Source organism: Sorex fumeus, unplaced genomic scaffold, assembly GCF_029834395.1.
Source record: "Sorex fumeus unplaced genomic scaffold, SorFum_2.1 ptg000127l, whole genome shotgun sequence".
Taxonomy (NCBI): domain Eukaryota; kingdom Metazoa; phylum Chordata; class Mammalia; order Eulipotyphla; family Soricidae; genus Sorex; species Sorex fumeus.
Window position 1 is genome coordinate 1,622 of NW_026606184.1, and position 20,129 is coordinate 21,750.

Below are 20,129 nucleotides of genomic sequence, written 5' to 3' on the forward strand. Positions count from 1 at the left end.
AACGGGGACAGTCGTGGCCGCCCGGGTGGAGGGTCCGAGCTCCAGTCCCCCCTCAGGCCTTGGCCTCTGTTGGGGACAAATATTCCCAAGAGCTGGAGTCCATCCGGGAGGACACTTAGGGAGGGGGGTCACAGCCCGGTCACACGGGTTCCCCCGTCCCAGGAACAGGGAGCACCTGCAGGCCAGGGTGGGGAGGATCGTGCCGGCCTGATCCGTGCCTGGACGGGGCCTGGCAACCTCACCAAGCCTATGGCCAACAAGGTGCATCTCAGCCTTGGCCGCGTGGACGCCAGGCCCTGGGCTTGTAGCATCCGGGAGCAGTGACCCCCCTCCCAGGCCAGGAGGGGCTGGAATCCCGTTTCGGGGTGCTCTGTGCTAGCAGGTCCGGGCCAAGTCCTCAGGGGAGGAGGGGGCAGGCTGCGGCCCCGTAGCCTCCGAGGTGGGAGGCGGGGTGATCCGGGCCAGTGATGGGGTCACATCTCCGGCCAAAGCAAACCTGCCTCAGGGGGCCGGGGCCCTCCCCACCCAGATGGAATCAAAGGGAAACAGGAACCCAAACAGGGCCAGCTGTGGCCTCTGGCCCCAGGCGGCCGGCCCTTAACCCCCGCCTGCCCGCACCCCAGAGACCCCGGGGGACCCCGCCCTCCTCACGCCGGCACATTCCGGCCTCATGCCTGTGGGCAGCGGCCCGCTGGCCCGAGCACACCTGGCCTGCACCCCCAAACTCCCGTCTCCGCCAGGGTCCCCTGAGCCCAGCTGGGAAGAGGAGGGGCCTCCTGCCTCCTGCACCCTGGCGCTGTTTGTTCCTGGTGCAGATGACATGGGGGGTGTCCAAAGTCCCCCCCCCAATCTCAGCCTGCCCCCATTGTAGGCATTGCACCCGAGTGGGACCACCCAGGAGGCACCAGGGAGAGGCCCAGAGTGGCTGAGTCATGGTCGGAGAGTGAAGGCGGACAGTGTCTCCAGGAGGCCAAGGGCCAGCCCCGGGTCCGAGGGCAGATGGAGGCAGGGCCGGTGGGCTGGAGGGAGACCCCGGCCCCCGCAGCCAGGTGAGCCCCTCCCGCCCACTGCTGCCTTCCCCGACTCTTGCCGGGGGCCGTGCCAGCCTGTCCCCAGCCTGTCCGTGCCGTGGCCCACAATAGCGCCTGGAGAAGGCCCGGGAGCCGGGCAGGGGGTGGGGGAGCGGCAGAGCAGGGCCGGGAGTGGGGGGACAGGAGCGGGAGGGGAGGCGGGTGGACTGGCCGGCAGCCACCGTGGACAGGCAGAGAAGTGGGGCAAGGGGGGGACTTGCGGGGCTGGGCCGGCCGGCGGCTCTTCCTGCCCCTCCCCCGCCCCGTGATCTTGAAACAACCTTCAAGTTGGCCGCCCCGGAGGCGTCACTCGGGAAACAAAACTGTTTCTTGGAGACCTCGGAGCCATCAGCAGCTGCTGTCCCCCGGCCCCTCTCCCACGGCCCCCCGGAACCCGCCCGCCGCGCTCACGCTCCCGGATCTTCCACGGCCACGCCGCACTCACTCATTCACACGCACACACGTCCGGTACGCAGTCACACTCACACACTCATTCACACGCACACTCACACATGCAGCCACACTCACACTCATTCACACAGTCACACTCACACACCCATTCACATGCACACGTCACATACAACCACACTCACACACTCACTCACACACATCCAATATAGTCACACTCACACATCTATTCACACACACCTCACATACAATCACACTTACACTCACACACACCTCACAGAGTCACACACTCATTCACACACATCCAATATACAGTCACACTCACTCATTCACACACACCTCACATACAGTCACACTCACACACTCATTTACACACAGTCACACTCACACACCCATTCACACACACCTCACATGCAGCCACACTCACACTCATTCACACGCACACCTCACATACAACCACACTCACACACTCACTCACACACATCCAATATAGTCACACTCACACATCTATTCACTCACACCTCACATCCAGTCACACTTACACTCACACACACCTCACAGAGTCACACACTCATTCACACACATCCAATATACAGTCACACTCACTCATTCACACACACCTCACATACAGTCACACTCACACACACACCTCACATACAGTCACACACTCATTCACACACATCCAATACAGTCACACTCACACTCATTCACACACATATCCAATATACAGTTACTCACACACTCATTCACACACACCTCACATACCGTCACACTCACGCATTCACATGCACACCTCACTCACACTCACACATTCACATGCACATCCAATATAAAGTCACACTCACACTCATCACACACACCTCGCATAGAGTCACACTCATTCACACACATCCGACATATAGTCATACTCACACTCATTCACACACACTTCACATGCGGTCACTCACGCACTCATTCACACACACCTCACATAGTCACACTCACACCTTCATTCACACACCTCATATACAGTCACACCCACACACATTCACACGTATGCACACATATCTGATATACAGTCACACTCATACACTCATTCACACACATCTCACATACAGTCACACACTCATTCACATGCACATTCGATATGCAGTCACACTCCACATTCACACACACACGCACCTCACATACAGTCACATTCACACACTCATTCACCCGCACACACATCCAATATACAGTCACACACACTCATTCACACATATCCACAATCTCTTACACAGTCACACTCATTCACAGGCACATAATCTCATATACACTCACGCTCATACACACATATGTGTATCACATACAGACATACTCACATTCACTCATTCACACACATACACTTCTATATAGTCATATTCACACTCTTACACAATCATTCACACACACATCTATCTCATATACATTCACATGCACACACATCTCACATCCAGCCACACACTCACTCACACGTATACGTGTCTCTTACAGTCACATTCATGCTCATTCACACGCACACATGTCTCTCTATATAGTCACACACATTCACACGCACACATATCTCCTACACAGCCACACACATTCACACACAACCTCCTATGCAGTCACACTCACACTCATTCACATGCACACACGCCTCGTGCACGCACATTCACAACATGCACACACGTCTCATCTAGTCACACTCATACTCTTACATACTCATTCGCACACACACACGCCTCCTCTACAGTCACACTCACACTCATATCCATTCGCGTCTCACATCCATTCACACACACACATCCCTCCCACATAGACTCACACTCAACACTCATACAAACTCATACGCATACACAGCCACACTCGTACACAGCTCTCCCACGCTTCACGTACACACACACACACACTCACACTCATTCACTCTCACACCCGCTCTCACACTGATAAACAGGCCGGGCCCAGCTGCCGTGGGTGGCCCAGTGCCAGTGGCCCACGGGGAGTTCCAGGCCGGGTGCTGGGCAGCGGCTCCAAGGGCCAGGGCTGACTGCGGGGAGTCCTGGGAGAGCGGGGTGGGGGTGGGGAGCAGAGCCCAGAACCTTCCGGCCTGACGCTTCCTCCCGTTCCATCCCCACCCGTCCAGGGGCCGAAACAGGTGTCACTGGGCCTGTCTGTCCCCCCCCCCAGCCGGGGCCAGGCCGCCCTTGACCGTCCCCTGCTCCCGGCTTGGGGACGAGCTGCCCGGCCAGCCCAGCGCCTTCCCTTCCCGCCGTGCCCGGGAGGAGGCGACGGCAGCTCGGCCCTGACCTCGGTGCCATCATGGAAAATCCCACGGCGGCCGCGGGAGGGGGCAGCTATGCAGGGAATTTGGGCGTCTGCCCTGCGCCCGGGCCTCTCGGAGCACTGCAGCCCAGCGCTGGCTCCCGGGGACTCCGGCTGGCCAGCTCCGGAGCACCGCGCCCCCTGGGGGGCGCCCACTCCATCTCTGAGGCCCAGAGAAACGGGGACTCCAAAACTGGCCGCCCCAGAGGCAACGAAACCCCAACTTGGGCCTGTCTGGACCCCTGCTGGGCCTGGCGCCCACACCCCCAGACCCAAACCAGCCGGCACAGAGCCCCTGCCCAGACCCCCTCCTGCCTGACCCACATCCTGAGCAGCGGGACCGTCCACCCTTGCCCACCCAGGGGTCGCTCCCAGCCGCCGCTACCTCTGGCCCCCTGCACGGACACGGGCGAGGTCCCCCCAGCTCCTGCCTCTCTGACTCGGCAGGGACAGAGGACATAGAGCCTGTCCTCGGCACAGCCAGGCTCTGGCGGACACCTGCTGGGCCCCCCCCCCCCCCCCCCCCCCCCCCCCCCCCCGCCCCGCAGGGTCTCCTCCTGGAAATCCCGAAACTCTGAGGGTCGGCGACTCCTCCCCCCAACTCAGATGCGGCTTCTTCCCAGGGGCCGGGACTGGCCGCATTCCAACCTGCTGCTTCAAGCTCCTTCTTCTCTCTGGGCCCCTGGGCCTCAGTTTCTCCCTGCACCCACGGGCTCTGCAGCCTGGCTGCGGCAAGGGGGGTGGGAGTGGGGGATACCAGCCACCCCCCCTGCACTCCGCGGGGTGGCCGGGAGCCAGGGAGGAGGGTCCTCCGGCCAGCAGTTAAGGGGCCGAGGGGAGGAGTCCGGGCTCTGGTTTCAACAAACGTCCCTTTCGGAGGAGGCAGGGGAGGGGCGAGGGCCCTATTTAAAACTCCCCCATTCTCCCTGTCTCTCTGTCCCTCTCTGTCCCTCTCTGTCCCTCTCTGCCTGTCCACTCATCCCAGCCAGCGTGTGGGCCCGGCGCTTTCGGGACCTCTCCCGTGTCCTGCCTAGGTCCCGCCACTCTGCCCCAAGATGGGTCGCGGGGTGAGTACCCCCAGGAGCAGAGCGGGAGGGGGGTCTGTCTCGGGGCCTGCAGGGGTGGGGCAGAGGGGCAGGGCGTGTGGGTGGGCACCCCTGCATGCCTGTCTCCCCACCACCCGCACCTGCATCTCAGCACAAGCAGGAGCCTCTCGCCAACCGACGGCTTGGGTGTGGACCCTTCAGAGCTCCCTGAGGGTCCCGGGCAGGGACGTCCAGGCCCCCTGCCCCGCGTCCCGGGCCGCCGGTCCCAGGCTCTGAGGCTGTTCCCAGAGGTGGAGCGTGGCTGTCCCCAGGCGGAGATTAACGGCCTCCTCCGCGGCTTCGAGGGCTCCGACGAGATTCCCATATGGAGAGCGGGAGAGAGCAGAGCTGGCGCGCGTCTTTTTCCTTCCAGGGAGCTGGGGGCCGGGGCCGAGGGAGGGAGAGACGCCCGGGGAGGTCCGGAGGACACTTGGAGGGGGACAGGCAAGGACATGTCACCCCTCTGCGCTTAGCTGAGCCGCGGAGATCCCGCGGGCTTGGACACCGGGTCCCCGAGCCACAGTAGCTATAAATAGAGCCGGGGCGTGTGCACCTGTGAGGGCGTCTGCATGTGCCCAGGCGTGTGGCTGTGCCCGTGTGCTCAGCCTGGCATCATGTGGACCCCTGTAGCGGCCGTCTCAGGAGTGGTGCGGTGAACTTTGAGAACTTCTGACAGCGGGAGTGTATGAGTGTCCCCCCCAGCGGGTGGAGGGAGGCTCCCCCCCCCATGAAGACCCTCTGACCGTGTCCCCAGAGCCAGGGGAGGTGGGCACAGCCAAACCCCAGTTCGAGGTTCCAGGGAAAGGCAGTGCCCCAGCCTCAGCGCGGAGGGGGACGGAGTCCAGTGCGGGATTGGGGGATGGACCAATACCGTGGGGGGTGCCCAGCCCGCTGCAGCTGCCCGAGGGGGGGGTTGGCTGGTCTCCAGCACCCCCCCCCCCACCAGCCCTGGCAACCCAGAAAGGAGGGCTCTGTTCTCCAGCCTGCGGGCAGGCGGGGGTGGGGGTCCCGCTTCCTCTTTCTCCCCAGGCCCCAGGCTCTGCAGGCTCCTGGCCACGGCGGAGCACCGGGGTCCCTGCCAGGATGGGGGGGGGAGTGGGCGGCGGGAACAGGAGTGGGGGTGTTGGGAGCCCCAGCTCAGTGCTCAGTGGCCTCACCTCCAGCCAGCCACTCAGCCCAGAGCTCAGGGCTGCTCCAGCTGCCTCGCCTGACCCTGGGCTGGCGGAGACCCCTCGGGACGCGTCCACCCGAGTCCTTCCCTCAGCCTGAGGCCACTCCCCGCAGCCTGGCCTCCAGACCTCATTCTCTGCTGGACAACCAGCCTGCAGGCTCGGCCCCGGCCCGGAGCTGTCCAGGGTCCACATCTGGCGGAGAAGGGGAGCCTAGAGGGTCTCCCCCGACCGCCATGTGCTCTGCAGCAGGCCGTGAAGGCAGGACGGACCCCTCCCACCCCACCCCCGGCCCTGGTGCGTCAGTACTCGGGCCCCCTTGGTGTTCAGTAAACGGGGAGCCCAGCTGGCTACTCCCCCAGCACTGGCCGCCCACCTCCTCTGGAGCCTCTGGTCACGTCCCCGCCAGGCAGTGCAGGGTCGCTGGCCTCTCACGCCCCCCGCCCACCCTCCTCCCGCCTGCAGGCCGGTCGCGAGTACTCCCCCGGCACCACGGCAGAGAATGGGGGCGGCAAGAAGAAGCAGAAGGAGAAGGAGTTGGACGAGCTGAAGAAGGAGGTGGTCATGGTAAGGCCCGGGGGCAGCCCAGCTGCCCGCCCTCTGGGGCCGCTCGACCCCCACCATCTCGACCCCCACTGATGCCTCTCCTGCCCCCAGGATGACCACAAGCTGTCCCTGGATGAGTTGGGCCGGAAATACCAGGTGGACCTGTCCAAGGTGGGTGAGGCAGGGCCGCTCGGGGTGGGAGGGGCCCGGGGCTGGCAGGGGCTGAGAAGACCCCCACCATCCCCCCAGAACAAAGCCCCACGCCCTGTTTGGGTTTTTTTTTAATTTTTGGGTCACACCAGGTGATGCTCAGGGGTTCCTCCTGGCTCTACACTCAGGAATGGCTCCTGGCGGTGCTCGGGGGACCCTATGGGATGCTGGGAATCGAACCCGGGTTGGCCGCGTGCCAGGCCAACGCCCTCCCCGCTGTGCCCTGGTATTCCCTCTGCGTGGAGGGTCCCCGCCAAGAAGCCTGGGTGCTGCCAACGTGCGCCTCCCCCCTGCCTCACCCTCTCTCCTCCTCGCCAGGGTCTCACGAACCAGCGAGCCCAGGAGATCCTAGCGCGGGACGGACCCAACGCCCTCACCCCGCCGCCGACCACCCCCGAGTGGGTCAAGTTCTGCCGCCAGCTCTTTGGGGGCTTCTCCATCCTGCTGTGGATCGGGGCCATCCTCTGCTTCCTGGCCTACGGCATCCAGGCGGCCATGGAGGACGAGCCCTCCAACGACAATGTGAGTGGGGCCACCCCAGCAGGGCAGCTCAGCCCAGGCTGGGAAGGGGCTGGTCTGTCTGCTTGCAAGCCTTTCCCCCACTCCGGCGCTGCAGCGTGGGTTTGGCTGCACCCCACGGGGACCGACAGTGCTCGGCTGGGAACCCTGTGGAGTGCGGGGGCTGGGTTTGGAGGTTAGAGGACGTGGCGCATGTCCCCCACCCCGGGGGACATGCCCGACGGTGACACCGCTGTCCCAGGGGGACGAGAATGCCAAGTGTGTCTCCTCCCCAGCTGTACCTGGGCGTGGTGCTGGCCGCCGTGGTCATCGTCACCGGCTGCTTCTCCTACTACCAGGAGGCCAAGAGCTCCAAGATCATGGATTCCTTCAAGAACATGGTGCCGCAGGTGTGGGTCAGGCCAGCTGGGCGGTGAGGGGGCGGGGGGCGGGACCCCCGTCCTCCTCAGAGGCAGCTGGCCGACTCTTGGTCCCCTCCCCGCAGCAAGCGCTGGTGGTACGAGAGGGAGAGAAAATGCAGATCAACGCGGAGGAGGTGGTGGTGGGCGACCTCGTGGAGGTGAAGGGGGGAGACCGGGTGCCGGCCGACCTCCGCATCATCTCCTCTCACGGCTGCAAGGTGAGGCCGGCGGGAGGGGGGCCGGTTGAGCTCCCCCACCTGCTCCGTGTCCCAGGGCGCCTTCGAGCCCTCTCGCCCTCCTCGGCATCTCTGCAGAGGCCTGGGATGTCGGGTGTCCCTCACGGGCCTGGACTGGGCTCTGGCTGAGCCCCCCCACTCCTCCGGGGGCCCCCTCAGAGCGTGTGACACGCTGAGAGTGTGGCAGGGCTGGGCCAGCCCCCACCCGAGCCCTCCCCGCTTCCCACAGGTGGACAACTCCTCCCTGACCGGCGAGTCGGAGCCGCAGACCCGCTCCCCCGAGTTCACGCACGAGAACCCTCTGGAGACCCGGAACATCTGCTTCTTCTCCACCAACTGCGTGGAAGGTGTGTGCAGCCGTCAGCACGCCGGGCCGTGACCTGCTGCTCCCCCGGGGCTGCATCCCACAGGCCATGCACTTGCACCCCTTCATGCCTTGGGTCAGGACCCACATGTACACACAAGACCCATGTGTACACACATGCACACACAGGTGCACGCAGGTACCCCACCCGGGGGACTCATGACGGGCAAGGACACGAGTGCACAAGTACACTTGTACAGACACACAAGCACAGAAATGTGCACCCGTGCGCACACGCACACCCACATGTGAACACGTGTGCACATGTATGCACACACATGCAGCTCACATTAGAAGATATGTACACCCCGTACTACACAGGCATGCGCATGTGTACACAATGCTCTGGCACATGTATACTCATGCACTTGTGCTCATGCGTGTTCATGTGGGCACATGTGTACGTGTATGTACACGTATGTTGGCACATATACAGCACACATGTGCATGCTTAGTACTTCCTGTGCTGTGGGCAGTCACAGCAGGAGACAGTGTTACCGAAATACCCCCAGTTGCATGACTGAGCTCCCAGCTTGGCCTTGGCAGGAGGGCAGGAAGCCGGACTGGGCACTGGACCCCTGGCCTCCTTCCTCACAGCACTGGGCCACCAACCTCAATTCCCTGCATGTCACAGGCACCGCCAGAGGCATCGTGGTGGCCACAGGGGACCGGACGGTGATGGGCCGCATCGCCACCCTGGCCTCAGGCCTGGAGGTGGGCCGGACGCCCATCGCCATGGAGATCGAGCACTTCATCCAGCTCATCACCGGCGTGGCCGTCTTCCTGGGCGTCTCCTTCTTCATCCTCTCCCTCATCCTCGGCTACAGCTGGCTGGAGGCCGTCATCTTCCTCATCGGCATCATCGTGGCCAACGTGCCCGAGGGACTGCTGGCCACTGTCACCGTGAGTGGCCAGCCCGAGGCCCTGCCCGCAAGTGCAGGCTAGAATGGACACAGCCATCCCACCCCAAAGCCCATTATTCATCCCTGGGACATGTCCCAACCCGGACCTCCTGGTCTGTCCCCTGCAGCGTCCCCCACCTCAGGCCCCGGCTCTCTGCCTGGTTCCCTGGACTCAGGTGCTCCTGGAATCCGGACGATGTCCTCCCCTCCTGCTGAACAATTCTCCTACATGGCCCCACAGCCTTGTCTCGGCACCCCAGGAGCGTCAGGAGCCCGGGGAACTTGGGTGACAGACAGAGGCAGGTGGACCATGGCCAGGGTGTCATACAGGCATGTCCCCCATGCCCTCGCAGGTGTGTCTGACGCTGACCGCCAAGCGCATGGCCCGCAAGAACTGTCTGGTGAAGAACCTGGAGGCGGTGGAGACCCTGGGCTCCACGTCCACCATCTGCTCCGACAAGACGGGCACGCTCACCCAGAACCGCATGACCGTGGCCCACATGTGGTTCGACAACCAGATCCACGAGGCTGACACCACGGAGGACCAGTCAGGTAAGAGGACCGGGCCAAAATCAGGGGTGAGCCGTGGGCACAGTAGGAGGGAAAACAAGGGCAGGGGCGGGGCTAGAGAGACGAAGGCGGGGCCAAGGACAGGGGTGGGGCTAGAAATGAAGGCGGGGCCAAGGGCAGGGGCGGGGCTAGAGATGAAGGCGGGACCAAGGGCAGGGGCGGGGCTAGAGATGAAGGCGGGACCAAGGGCAGGGGCGGGGCTAGAGATGAAGGCGGGACCAAGGGCAGGGGCGGGGCTAGAGATGAAGGCGGGACCAAGGGCAGGGACAGGGCTAGAGATAAAGGCGGGACCAAGGGCAGGGGCGGGGCTAGAGATGAAGGCGGGACCAAGGGCAGGGGCGGGGCTAGAGATGAAGGCGGGGCCAAGGGCAGGGGCGGGGCTAGAGATAAAGGCGGGACCAAGGGCAGGGACAGGGCTAGAGATGAAGGCGGGACCAAGGGCAGGGGCGGGGCTAGAGATAAAGGCGGGACCAAGGGCAGGGGCGGGGCTAGAGATGAAGGCGGGGCCAAGGGCAGGGGCGGGGCTAGAGATGAAGGCGGGGCTAAGAACAGGAACGGGGCTAGAGATGAAGGAGGGACCAAGGGCAGGGGCGGGGCTAGAGATGAAGGCGGGGCTAAGAACAGGAACGGGGCTAGAGAGAACAAGGCGGGGCCAAGGGGAAAGGCGGGGCTAGAGAGACGAAGGCGGGGCCAAGGGCAGGGGTGGGGCAAGAGAGATGAAGGTGGGACCAAGGGCAGGGGCGGGACTAGAGAGATGAAGGCGGGGCCAAGGGCAGGGGTGGGGCAAGAGAGATGGAGAGACTAAGTCAGGGGCGGGGCTAGAGATGAAGGCGGGGCCAAGAACAGGGACGGGGCTAGAGAGAAAAAGGCGGGGCCAAGGGCAGAGGCGGGGCTAGAGAGACGAAGGTGGGGCCAAGGGCAGGGGCGGGGCTATAGTGACAAAGGCGGGGCCAAGGGAAGGGGCGGGGCTAGAGATTAAGGCGGGTCCAAAGGAAGGGGCGGGGCTAGACAGATGAAGGCGGGGCCAAGGGCAGGGGCTGGACCCAGAGCAAGAGGCCGGCTTGGGCTGCACCCAAGTTGCAAATTGCCGTCCCATGTGCTTGCAGGGGCCACCTTCGACAAGCGCTCGCCCACCTGGACAGCCCTGTCCCGCATTGCGGGGCTCTGCAACCGCGCTGTCTTCAAGGCGGGCCAGGAGAATATCTCTGTGTCCAAAGTAAGTGCCGGAGCTCCGTGCGGGCCCCCATCCAGTCCCCCTGGACTGCGGGCCTCCAGCTGACCGCTGACCCCTCTGCAGCGGGACACCGCCGGCGATGCTTCCGAGTCGGCACTGCTCAAGTGCATTGAGCTCTCCTGCGGCTCTGTGCGCAAGATGAGAGAGCGGAACCCCAAAGTGGCCGAGATCCCCTTCAACTCCACCAACAAGTACCAGGTCTGGGGCGCAGAGCTGGGCGGAACACCGGGGCGGGGAGCGCTGCGAGCATTGTCACCATTGGAAGGGTGACAGTGGCTGGGCAGTGCTGCCCCAGCTCTCCTTCCTGTCCACTCTCTGTGCCTTGGGCCCCTCAGCCGGTGGCAAGAAAAACTGGAGGGCCAGCGTGGGCACCCTGGCCAGTGTGGGCGCCCAGTCACTTCTGACCACTCGGCAGTTTCTCCAGTGTGGAGTGAGGGGTCTCCTGGCCCCTGCTCTCCGCTAGCACCTGGGCCCCTGAACCTCCCACCTGCTGGCTCTCTGCAGCTGTCCATCCACGAGCGCGAAGACAGCCCCCAGAGCTACGTGCTGGTGATGAAGGGCGCCCCCGAGCGCATCCTGGACCGCTGCTCCTCCATCCTGGTCCAGGGCAAGGAGCTGCCCCTGGACAAGGAGATGCAGGACGCCTTCCAGAACGCCTACATGGAGCTGGGCGGCCTGGGCGAGCGAGTGCTGGGTGAGAGGCACACGCTGGGCATGGGGCTGGGGAGAGGACTGCAGGGGCGAGGAGGGGTCTGCAGCACTGGGAGAAGAGGAGCTGAGGACTGGGGAGAGGGGCTTGGCGGGGAGGGGGGCTACAGTGTTGGGGGAGGGAAGCCCAAGGACTGGGAGAGAGGGGCTTGGTGGGGAGGGGGCTACACGTTTGAGGGAGGGGACTCTAGGACTGGGGGAGGGGCTTGTTGGGGGGGCCTGCAGGGTTGGGGTTGGGGGTAGGGGCGCAGGGATGGCTGGGGCCGGGTTCAGGCTGTCCCCCCTGCTCCAACCCCGCACCCCAGGGTTCTGTATGCTGAACCTACCTTCTGGAAAGTTCCCTCGGGGCTTCAAGTTCGACACAGATGAGCTGAATTTTCCTACCGAGAAGCTGTGCTTCGTGGGCCTCATGTCCATGATCGACCCTCCCCGGGCAGCCGTGCCCGACGCTGTGGGCAAGTGCCGCAGTGCAGGCATCAAGGTAGGGGTCCGCACGCCCGTTGACCTCTGCCCCGCACTCCAAGGGCATGAGAAGGGAGGGCCGACCCCTCCAGCAGACGCACGGCCACCAAGGTGCATCCCGGCCGTCCACTCCCCCAGGTGATCATGGTGACCGGTGACCACCCCATCACGGCCAAGGCCATCGCCAAGGGTGTGGGCATCATCTCCGAGGGCAACGAGACTGTGGAGGACATTGCGGCCCGGCTCAACATCCCTGTCAGCCAGGTCAACCCCAGGTGAAGCCCTGCAGTAGCCCCTTCCCCTCCCTACCTTGGCAGTGGGCCCTGGGCCCCAAGTAGGCAGGAGGCGAGGCTGGCGCTGCCAGGAGGCAGGGCGTGATCTGGAAGGGGCCAAGTCTGACCTAGCAGGGGCGGGGCCTGAGATGCAGGGGGCGGGGCCTGAGCTGTCAGGAGGCGGGGCCTAAGCTGTCAGGAGGCGTGGCCTGAGCTGTCAGGAGGCGGAGCCTGGGCTGGCAGTAGGTGGGGCCTGAGCTAGCAGGAAGCTGGGCCTCAATTAGTGGAGGCGGGGCCTGAGCTGGCAGGAGGCGGGGCCTGAGCTGACAAGCAGGAGGCGGGGCCTGAGTTGGCAGGAGGCGGGGCCTGAGCTGTCAGGAGGTGGGGCCGGAGATAGCAGGAGGCTGGGCCTAAGCTGTCAGGAGGTGGGGCCGGAGCTGGCAGAGGTGGGGCCTGAGTTGGCAGGAGGCGGGGCCTGAGCTGTCAGGAGGCGGGGCCTAGGCTGGCAGCAGGCGGGGCCTGAGATGGCAGGGGCCTGGGAAGGCAGTAGGTGAGGCCTGAGCTGGCAGGAGGCAGGGCCTGAGCTGACAAGCAGGAGGCGGGGCCTGAGTTGGCAGGAGGCGGGGCCTGAACTGACAAGCAGGAGGCGGGGTCTGAGTTGGCAGGAGGCGTGGCCTGAGCTGTCAGGAGGCGGAGCCTGGGCTGGCAGGAGGTGGGGCCTGAGCTAGCAGGAGGCTGGGCCTAAGCTGTCAGGAGGTGGGGCCGGAGCTGGCAGAGGTGGGGCCTGAGCTGGTAGGAGGCGGGGCCTGAGCTGACAAGCAGGAGGCGGGGCCTGAGTTGGCAGGAGGCGTGGCCTGAGCTGTCAGGAGGCGGGGCCTAGGCTGGCAGCAGGCGGGGCCTGAGCTGACAAGCAGGAGGCGGGGCCTGAGCTGTTGGAGGCGGGCCCTGGCTGGCAGGAGGTGGGGCCTGGACTGGCAGGGGGCGGGGTTTGAGATGGAGGAGGAGGGGCCTGGGCTGGCAGGAGGCGGGGCCTGGACTGGCAGAGGCGGGGCCTGGGCTGGCAGGGGTGGAGCCTGAGTTGGCAGGAAGTGGGGGTGTGGCTGAGCTGGCAGGGGCGTGGCCTGAGCTGGCAGGAGGCGGGGCCTGCCCTGACCAGCACCTTCTCCCCAGAGAGGCCAAGGCATGCGTGGTGCACGGCTCTGACCTGAAGGACATGGACTCCACGCAGCTGGACGAGATCCTGCGCAATCACACAGAGATCGTCTTTGCCCGCACGTCCCCGCAGCAGAAACTCATCATCGTGGAGGGCTGCCAACGGCAGGTGGGCACGGGAGGGGGCTCACCCTGAGCAGGGAGGGCGGGAGCCACGCTGACCGCACCCGGATGCTCCGCAGGGGGCCATCGTGGCCGTGACGGGGGACGGCGTGAACGACTCCCCTGCCCTGAAGAAGGCCGACATTGGCATTGCCATGGGCATCTCGGGCTCAGACGTGTCCAAGCAGGCGGCCGACATGATCCTGCTGGACGACAACTTCGCGTCCATCGTCACTGGCGTGGAGGAGGGTGAGCACGTGGGCTGGGGGGGTCCTAAGAGTGGAGGAAGAGGAGGTTGTGGACTGGGGGTCCCTGACCCACGGGGCTCAAAGCCTGGAGACTCCACGTTTGCTCCTGGTCCCATCACTGGGTTTAAGACAATGGGAGCCTGGTCCCCCGCGTCCCTCACAGCCCCCTGATGCCCTCCCGCAGGCCGCCTCATCTTTGACAACCTGAAGAAGTCCATCGCCTACACGCTGACCAGCAACATCCCCGAGATCACCCCCTTCCTGCTCTTCATCATCGCCAACATTCCACTGCCCCTGGGCACCGTCACCATCCTCTGCATTGACCTGGGGACCGACATGGTGAGGCCGGTGGGAGCCCCTGGGGTGGCTCGGGGCAGTGCAGACCCCAAGCATGTTCTGAGATCCTCCCTCCCCTCCTTCCGCCCGCCCAGGTCCCGGCCATCTCCCTGGCCTATGAGGCGGCCGAGAGCGACATCATGAAACGGCAGCCCCGGAACCCGCAGACGGACAAGCTGGTGAATGAGCGGCTCATCTCCATGGCCTACGGGCAGATCGGTGGGTGCCCTGGGCGTGCCCACTACAGGGCGGCTGTTGGGAAGAGGCTCCCCAGCTCCAGGCTGGGACCCCATATTCCAGGAGAGCCGCCCACTCTGTGGGTCCTGCCCCCACTCAGGGTCCCTCTCTGACCCCGGCCCTGCTCTCGGCCCCCTCCCCATCCTCAGGGATGATCCAGGCGCTGGGCGGCTTCTTCACCTACTTCGTGATCCTGGCTGAGAATGGCTTCCTGCCGTCCAGGCTCCTGGGCATCCGGCTGGACTGGGATGACCGTTCCAAAAATGACCTGGAGGACAGCTACGGGCAGGAGTGGGTAGGTGGTGCCCCTCCCCCCCCCGCCCTCCCCTTCCCGTCCCGTCCCCCTTCCCACTGCCTCGGGTGCACAGCAGGCAGTACTGGGCAGGTGGTCAGCGGCACAGATGGCCGAGTGGGTCCTGCGCTCACACGGCCCTGTGCCCGCAGACTTATGAGCAGCGGAAGGTTGTGGAGTTCACCTGCCACACGGCCTTCTTCGCCAGCATCGTGGTGGTGCAGTGGGCCGACCTCATCATCTGCAAGACCCGCCGGAACTCCGTCTTCCAGCAGGGCATGAGGTGAGCCGGGGACGCCAGGCAGGTGCCACTGAGCTGCCAGCACCACAGGGTCCCGCAAGACCTGGGTCGGATCTTCCCTCTCACCTTCCCTCCGCCCCCTATCCTTCTCTTCCTGCCCGGGAGAGGGCACGCGGGGCCCAAGCAGCACTGGGTGAAGGTCTACAGGGTACAGGGTGAGGGCGTGCAGGGCAGCGGGCGGGAGAGAGGGGCAGGGGGCACGGTGTGGCAGTCACAGGCCCTGGAAGGGAGGAAATGAGAGACTTGGGGAGGCCTGGGGGGACCCTGGGGAGTTAGGGGAGCCAGGCAGGCTGGCAGTGCAGCTGAGTGGACACTGCATCTCTGCTCAGAGCCCAGCGCCCGCCAACCCCCCACTCCCCCACCCCCGTCCGCCCAGGAGGAGACAGATGAGCGAATCATACCCAGCTCACCAGGGGTTCTCAGGAAACAGAGGGCGTGGGAAGGGTCACCGCCCCCCACCGCTTCCGGCCCCGTTCCCGCCCACCCTGGGAGTGGGGGGGACACCCCGCTGAGCCTGCGTCCACCCCCTCCAGGAACAAGATCCTGATCTTCGGGCTCCTGGAGGAGACTGCGCTGGCCGCCTTCCTGTCCTACTGCCCGGGCATGGGCGTGGCACTGCGTATGTACCCGCTCAAGTGAGTGTCTGCAGGGACTGGAACAATAGCACAGCGGGGAGGGGTTTGCCTTGCACGTGGCCTACCCGGGTTCGATTCCCAGCATCCCATAGGGTCCTCTGAGCACCGCCAGGGGTAATTCCTGAGTGCAGAGCCAGGAGTAACCCACCCCTGTGCATTGCTGGGTGTGACCCAAAAAAAAAAAAAAACCAAGTGAGTGTCCGCAGACACTGCCCCACCCTGCCCTGGGTGGCCATGAGGGCCGGCCCTGATCTCCGCCCCCCTCCAGGGTCACGTGGTGGTTCTGCGCCGTGCCCTACAGCCTCCTCATCTTCATCTACGACGAGGTCCGCAAGCTCATTCTGCGTCGCTACCCGGGAGGTGAGGTTTCAGGCTGCACACACGGTCCCCACGCCCGGGTGGGGGCCCACTGTATCCTCGCCGTCCCCTGCCCAGGCCCCGGACCCCCACAGTCCCCTGTGGCACTGCTGATTGCAGCTGAGGAGTGAAGGGGGCTCAGAGGGACTTGGGGGCCTGTGGGAGACCCGGAATCCACTGCCCGGAGTGACTCCCAGCCTTGCAGAGAAAGGACAAAGCAGAACTCCCTTTGCCCGGTGCACCCCAGGGTGCTTTAAGTCCAGAAGCTCAGGGGGCCCAGAGAGATAGCACAGCAGGTAGATGGAGCGTTTGCTTTCCACACAGCCAACCTGGGTTCGATCCCCGGCATCCCATAGGGTCCCCCAGGCACCGTCAGGAGTGATTCCTGAGTGCAGAGCCAGGAGTCAGTCAGCCCTGAGCATTGCTGGGTGGGACCCAAAAAGCCAAAAAAAAAAAAAAAAACCTCACCAAGAAAAAGGGGGAAGGGAGAAGGGTCAGGGTTCGATCCCCAGCATCCCAATGGGTCCCCCCGCTCAAGCACTGCCAGGAGTGCTTCCTGAGTGCAGAGCTAGGAGGAACCCCTGAGCATCGCCGGGTGTGACTCCAAAAGCCAAAAAGAAAAAAGAAAAAAAATCCACAAAGCAAAAAAAAAAAAAAAGAAAAAAGTATGGTCAGGGTTCAATTCCTGGCATCCCATAGGGTCACCCGAGCACTGCCAGGAGTGATTCCTGAGTGCAGAGTCAGGAGTCAGCTCTGAGCATCGCTGGGTATGACAGAGAGAGAGACACACACAGAGACACACAGACAGACAGACATGGACAGGAGTGATAAGGAGGGTCTGGCCCGTAGCAAACCCGGGTTCGAGCCCCGGCATCCCATAGGGTCCCCTGAGCACCACCAGGAGTGATTCTTGAATGCAGAGCCAGGAGTCAGCCCTTCGCATCGCTAGGTGTGGCCCCCCAAAAAAACAAAAAAAAATATTGAAAAGTCCAGAAGCTCAGAGCAGAACGGGGTCACACTCTGGGCTCCGGGCTGGGGGCCCCTCTCAGGCCTCTCGAGCCCCCAGGGGCCACTCTAATCCTTTGTCTCTCCCTCCTGCAGGCTGGGTGGAGAAGGAGACGTACTACTGAGCCCGCCTCAGCACTGGGGGCGCGGGAGAAGGACGTCGAGGCACGAGGGGCCGGGAAACACGGGGAGTGCCGGGGGGGTTAAGGGAGACGCTTGGCCCTGACTAGGGTCTGGCGCCCACCCGGGCCCTCTCCTGGGTTTCCCAGCCCCTACCCTGCAGCCTTCCCCGGAGCAGATGATTGGACGGGAGTCACGGACCCTGTGCTTCCCCCATCACCATCCTGCAGCCCCTTCCCCCACCTCGACTCCGAGGCCACAGTGCTCCCTAGGCTGGGCCCGAGTCCACAAGGTCTGCTGAAGGCTGGGACAGGCAGTGAGGATGTGCCTCTCGTGTCCTTTGCTATCCATCGTGGCCACTGGAAACTGCCCAGGGCCAGAGACCACTAAGGAGCTAAGGACGCCCACCTGGGAGGCCCCCGGAGGGGTCCCAACGGCTCCCTGGTCCTCCCACCCGCACTCCACGTCCACCTACTGAACCCGCCAGCCCAGACTGTCCCCAGAACCCCAGGGTCCAGGGCAGGGCACGAGTGGACCCCGCGGCACGTGGAGACCCCAGCCCGCCCTCGCGGCTCTGCTCCCATCTCTGGCGTCCTGTGGTGGGTGGGCAGGGAGGGAGGGACCAGCTCTGGGCGCTGGGGGGGCTGTGGAGGAGCAGCTCAGAGGCCCGGGAAGGCGTTTCCCGAGAGCGTGCTGGGGACCGTAGACGCATTCATGTAGGAGTAGGGCCGCCGTAGTCTCGCTCGCGCTATACTCAGACAATAAAGTTGCATTTTTGTGAATCACGCGTCCCTCGCCGGCCGGGCTGTGGCCGGACGCAGCTGCTGGAGGAGAAGAGAGGGCTGGACGTGGGTGGGCGGGCAGGCGGGAGGCCCCCTCGAGGAGCAGATGGTGTCCCAGGAGAGACCCGGAGAGAAAGAAGTTTCTGGAAGCAGACAGAGTCAGGGCCTTCTTCCTGGGGGCCACACACGGTTCCATCCAACACAGCAGCTGATGCGGAGGGGAGGGGGAGGAGTGAGGGCGGGAGGGGGCAGGTGCCGCGGGGAGGGGAGAGGCGGGGAGGGCTTGGCAGGCCTCCACCGGGATGTGGGAGGAGAGGTTCTTCCTGACCTCAGCCAGGAGCGGCCCCCGGCGGGCAGAGGCCGAGCTATTATCTAGAGCAGGGCTCTGGGTGGCCCTACTGGTCACAGCCGTAGCAGGACGGGAGCAGGGACAGTCCTGCTGAGTGTCCCAGTGGCATCGGGAATCTTCCGCGCCTCCCGCCCCCCCCCCCCACACACACACACACTCCCTGAAACCTGTTACAGTAGCAGCTTTGAACAAGTAGCAACTGGGCATAGCCAAAGCCACCTTCGGTGGGACCCGCTCCAGGGGGACGTCTGTGGGTGTCCTGCCCACGAGCCAGCGGCCAGCATCCCCGAGGAGGAAGAGGAAATGCCCTTGGGACCAGGCCTATGTCTGCTTCCGCGTGGACAGCAGAAGACGGGAGAGAGCAAAACGGGGAGGGGCTGGAGTGACAGCACAGCGGGGAGGGCGTTGGCCTGGCACGCGGCAGACCCGGGTTCGATCCCCAGCATCCCATAGGGTCCCCCGAGCACCGCCAGGAGGAATTCCTGAATCAGCTGGGTGTGACTCCAAAAAAATTAAAAAAAAAAAAAAAGAGCAAAGCCGGGATGCCACTGCACTGAGTGTCCGAGTCCTGGACAAGGCGGACGTGCGGAGAGAGGTCAAGGCGAGGCCCGTGATGCTGAGATAAGAGCAAAGGCCGGGCCTCCTGCGGGCAGAGACAAGCTCGGCCCTTTGAGCCATCGCCCTAGGCCCAGGCTGCAGTTTTAGAAAATAAAAACCGGGGATGGAGTGATAGTGCTGTGGGCAGGGCGTTTGCCTGCAAGATGCCGACCTGTGTTCCATCCCCGGCATCCTGAAGGGTCCCCCGAGCACTGCTGGGAGTGATTCTGGCTCCTGCCAGGAGTCGGTCCTGAGCATTGCTGAGTGTGGCCCCAAAACAAATGAAAAGGAAGGAAGGAAGGAAGGAAGGAAGGAAGGAAGGAAGGAAGGAAGGGAGGGAGGATGGAAGGAAAGAAGGAAGGAAGGAAGGAAGGAAGGAAGGAAGGAAGGAGCAAGGAAGGAAGGAAGGAAGGAAGGAAGGAAGGAAGGAGGAAGGAAGGAAGGACGGAAGGATGGAAGGAAGAAGGAAGGAAGAAAGGAAGAAGGAAGGAAGGAGGAAGGAAGGAAGGAAGGAGGAAGGAAGGAGGAAGGAAGGAAGGAAGGAAGGAAGGATGGAAGGAAGGAAGGAAGGAAGAAGGAAGGAAGGAAGGAAGGAGGGAAGGGAAGAAAGAAAGAAAGAAAGAAAGAAAGAAAGAAAGGAAGGAAGGAAGGAAGAAAGAAAGAAAGAAAGAAAGAAAGAGAAAAAAAGAAAATGCATTCCTAAATATGAGAGAGGAGAGGGAGAGAGGAGAGACAGGAGAGAGAGGGAAAGAGGTAGGAGAGAGAGGGAGGGAGGGAGAGAGAGAGGAGACAGAGAGAAGGAGGAAGAGGGAGAGGGAGAGACAGAGAAGGAGAGAGAGGAAGAGGAGACAGAGGGAGGGAGGGAGAGAGAGGAGAGGAGGAGGCGGAGGGAGAGAGGAAGACAGAGAAAGGGAGGGAAAAAAGAGAGGGAGAGGGAGAGATGGAGAGAGAGGAGAGGCAGGGAGAGAGGAAAAGAGAGAGGGAGGGAGGGAAAGAGGAGAGGGAGAGGAGAGAGAGGTAGGGAGAGAGGAGAGAGAGTTTGAGAGAGAGGGAGAGGGAGAGAGGGAGAAACAGAGAGGAAAGAGAGAGAGGGAGGGAG

The 20,129-nt window shown here is 63.6% G+C and overlaps 1 protein-coding gene across 1 annotated transcript; it reads left to right on the top strand.

Moving 5' to 3' along the window:
- The first annotated feature begins 4,729 nt into the window (after positions 1-4,729).
- LOC130045044 (sodium/potassium-transporting ATPase subunit alpha-2) lies at positions 4,730-17,407 on the top strand. Its single transcript, XM_056137756.1, has 23 exons — positions 4,730-4,846; positions 6,499-6,600; positions 6,691-6,750; positions 7,108-7,311; positions 7,584-7,697; positions 7,793-7,927; positions 8,175-8,292; positions 8,944-9,212; positions 9,565-9,763; positions 10,888-10,997; positions 11,079-11,213; positions 11,520-11,709; positions 12,029-12,204; positions 12,324-12,460; positions 13,628-13,778; positions 13,852-14,020; positions 14,204-14,358; positions 14,451-14,574; positions 14,742-14,887; positions 15,037-15,167; positions 15,719-15,820; positions 16,089-16,180; positions 17,279-17,407. Exons 1-23 carry the CDS (start codon positions 4,835-4,837, stop codon positions 17,305-17,307), a joined length of 3,060 nt encoding a protein of 1,019 aa, XP_055993731.1. The 5' UTR covers positions 4,730-4,834; the 3' UTR covers positions 17,308-17,407.
- Positions 17,408-20,129: the final 2,722 nt, after the last annotated feature.